This window comes from Mercurialis annua, linkage group LG3 (genome assembly GCF_937616625.2).
Source record: "Mercurialis annua linkage group LG3, ddMerAnnu1.2, whole genome shotgun sequence".
In the NCBI taxonomy this organism is placed as follows: Eukaryota; Viridiplantae; Streptophyta; class Magnoliopsida; order Malpighiales; family Euphorbiaceae; genus Mercurialis; species Mercurialis annua.
Window position 1 is genome coordinate 68,601,224 of NC_065572.1, and position 3,261 is coordinate 68,604,484.

Genomic DNA, 3,261 nt, shown 5'->3' on the forward strand with positions numbered 1-3,261 from the left:
TTGGAGCCACCAATAATTAAAATAATTAAATATTAACATCAATCAAATGTTTGCAGAGGACATAAGGTTTGACTTACAAGGCAACCCCATAAATTAGAGTATTACTATTATTGTTAAAGGACACAAATCTGTAACTGTATTCTTACTCATGGTTTCCAATTTAATTGTTCACATTTAAATCAAACTTTTTTATAATATTAATTTTTAAAATAAATATTTCTACCCAGAGATATCTTAAAAACTAATCCAATCCAATGCAAAAAAAGCACCACCTGATTTGCGTAAAACCTACTTAATTGCTTCACCTTCCTCATCTCTCTCTCTCTCTTTTTCTCCCTATTAATTAGCTTCAATCCTAAGTATGATTTATAATTTTCACTACTCTCCAAATTAAACTCATTATCATAACAATATTTTCTTGAATTTTCTTTTATTATATAGTACAATATTAACTAAATATATTACCCTCACATTTCTTTCTATATATATATATATATCATATATGTTCAAATGATCAAGTGACCTTCCTTGTACTTCTTCAAGAACATCATTTCATTAGATTTTGAATTGTCCTCTCCCTTAACTATTCATAATCTTTAAGGCAAAAATAAAAAATGGGGAGACATGCTTGTTGTATAAAGCAAAAACTGAGAAAAGGTTTATGGTCACCGGAAGAAGATGAGAAACTTTACAATTATATTACCAGATTTGGTGTTGGTTGCTGGAGTTCTGTTCCTAAGCTTGCTGGTGATGATTTTTCTTTTTTGTATCAACTTTACATTTTTTTGGTTCTTGAAAAATTAGTTAATCTTTAGTTTGCTGTTTGATTAGGTCTTCAAAGATGTGGAAAAAGTTGCAGATTGAGGTGGATTAACTACTTAAGACCTGATCTTAAGAGAGGAATGTTCTCACAGCAAGAAGAAGATCTTATTCTCAGTCTTCATGAAGTTCTCGGTAACAGGTATAGTTGGACGAAAACTTCTCGAGTTCTACGTTTCCGTCATTTTATTTCTGTTTCCGAAAACACTTCCGAAACTCCGAAAACCCTATATTCATAACATTTTTGTTCAAATAAAAATGGGTACTTAGTTTTCTTTGACTTTCATTGAACTAATCTTGCATTTATGAAAATTACAGGTGGGCTCAAATTGCAGCACAGTTACCAGGAAGAACAGACAATGAAATAAAGAATTTCTGGAATTCTTGTTTGAAAAAGAAGCTTATGAAGCGAGGAATAGACCCAACAACTCACAAGCCAATAATTACAACTCAAGAAAATATTGAAGTGAAACAAGAAAATAACTGTACAGATCATAATAAGACATCAGAGCCAACATTTATGATCAACGAACCGACAGCAACTTACTACAAGCAAGCTTATGATCCACTATCATACTTCGAATTTCCTGAGAATGTGTATAATAACAACAATAATTCAAGCATTTCAGGTATACAGAACCAGTTTGATACAAGCTCGAGCTTCGAATTCATTTCAATGCCGAATTTAACAAGTTTTGATCATGGAAGCATAAGCGCGACGGATTTTTCTGATAACTCGGGTTCAAGAATGAGCTCCGTGTTCTTGAATGATCAAGCTAAAGAAAGTTCAAGCAATAGCTCAAATGTAAGCAACTATTCGGGATATCAGGTGAACAATTATATGATGGATCAGAATAATAATAATGTGGATTTTTCATGGGGTAATAGTGGTGATCATAACAGATTAGAGAGCTCGATTTTTCACTTTCCGGTGAACGGAATTAAGACGGAAGAAGGACGGATTCTTGTTCATGGTCAGAATCCAGTAGATTTCTGTAGCTATCCGTTAACGTCTCTGTCAGAGGATCTAACAGGAGCACATTTTGATGTCTACCATCAGATATCATGAACTGTATATACATTAATTCTTTTTTAAAAATGTTTTTGAATCTTTCTAAACGAACACATACTTTGATGTATAGTATATACAGGAGTGTTTCATTGGAATCTTAATTCTTGATTTTCTTTTTTTATTGTTAACTACAAGTCTACATCATCGCCATGATTCAAGATCAAAAAGTAGTATTTTTGAATCAATTTGTATTCATATTTTAAGAATTAATTTGTTTTATTTGGTAAGTGTGAATTAATTTGTTTAAAGAAACGGTTGAAAGAACAATAATGTACAAAAGAACTTTAAAAGAGGAAAAAAATAATTCTAAGGTCGTATATTATTTATGAGTATCTTTTTGTTAGTTGTCAAGTTGATTAATTATGATATCGATCTATGTACCAATGGGAGTTGGTTCAAGTGGTAAGCGGCTTGGTATCGCTTAAGCAAGGTCTCGGGTTCGAATCCTTGTGAATGTAGAAAATTCCCACTGGAAGACTCACCCACCATGCCATGTGCGCGACACGGGTCGGATCCGGATTAGTCAGGGCGAACCCTTGGAAACCGGATGGGCTTACCAAAAAAAAAATACATGCATGGATGTCTTTTTCATGATTAAGAAAAAACCAAATCTATAGCAAACAAATTAGGAAAAATAATTTTTTATACTCATATCTTTTAACATATATACTTTTCAAAAAAATAATTAGACAATTTATGTCCCATTAATTTAGCGAGTTACGACAATTATATTTAATTAAACCCTTCTTAACTAGACTAGTCAATTTAAACCATAAGCATTCCATGTTGTACCAAGAATATAATTTTTAATTCGTAAAATTAAAGGATCAATCTGTCAATTTTTAAAAGATATGTTTGTCAAAACGGTTAAAAAAATATGCATATATAAAATTATTTTTTCAAGAAATTATATAGCCTAACACAGCACATTTTAAGTTAAAAGTATAAGTGGCACCAAATATTTATACATATTTTAATTTGATAATAAAATTTCAATTCTTATCAAAAAATTAATTTTGTGCCTGATTAGGGAATCTCTTTGCTTTTTAATAATTGGTATGGCGATCATATGAAATATATTGTCTCATCGATTACCATTTTAGCCATCACAATATGCAATACCTTATAATCTTTAAATATAGCCTCATTGATTGACATTTTACTTATTTTTGATAGAAAAATGTGCTGAAACTCTTTAGTTTTAAAAGATTCAAAATTTTGTGAACAATGCGGAGTCCAATTTATTAATTCTTGAATACAAAGATATCAAATGCGCTACAAATGAAATTTGTAAACTAGGTATCATTTTACTACAAATTAAATTTTGGTACTAAATATTGAAATAATATAGGACAAAATTTAATTAGTTC

The 3,261-nt window shown here is 30.5% G+C and overlaps 1 protein-coding gene across 1 annotated transcript; it reads left to right on the forward strand.

The window, feature by feature from the left end:
* Nucleotides 1–489: 489 nt before the first annotated feature.
* LOC126671382 (transcription factor MYB86-like) lies at nt 490–1,992 on the forward strand. Its single transcript, XM_050365150.2, has 3 exons — nt 490–747; nt 832–961; nt 1,138–1,992. Exons 1-3 carry the CDS (start codon nt 615–617, stop codon nt 1,886–1,888), a joined length of 1,014 nt encoding a protein of 337 aa, XP_050221107.1. The 5' UTR covers nt 490–614; the 3' UTR covers nt 1,889–1,992.
* Nucleotides 1,993–3,261: the final 1,269 nt, after the last annotated feature.

Excerpts from the sequence above, each read along its gene's own strand:
- LOC126671382 (XM_050365150.2), top strand. The coding sequence starts at position 615 with ATGGGGAGACATGCTTGTTGTATAAAGCAAAAACTGAGAAAAGGTTTA. Across the intron at positions 748-831 it reads TTCTGTTCCTAAGCTTGCTG|GTCTTCAAAGATGTGGAAAA; the intron begins GTGATGATTTTT and ends CTGTTTGATTAG. Across the intron at positions 962-1,137 it reads CATGAAGTTCTCGGTAACAG|GTGGGCTCAAATTGCAGCAC; the intron begins GTATAGTTGGAC and ends TGAAAATTACAG.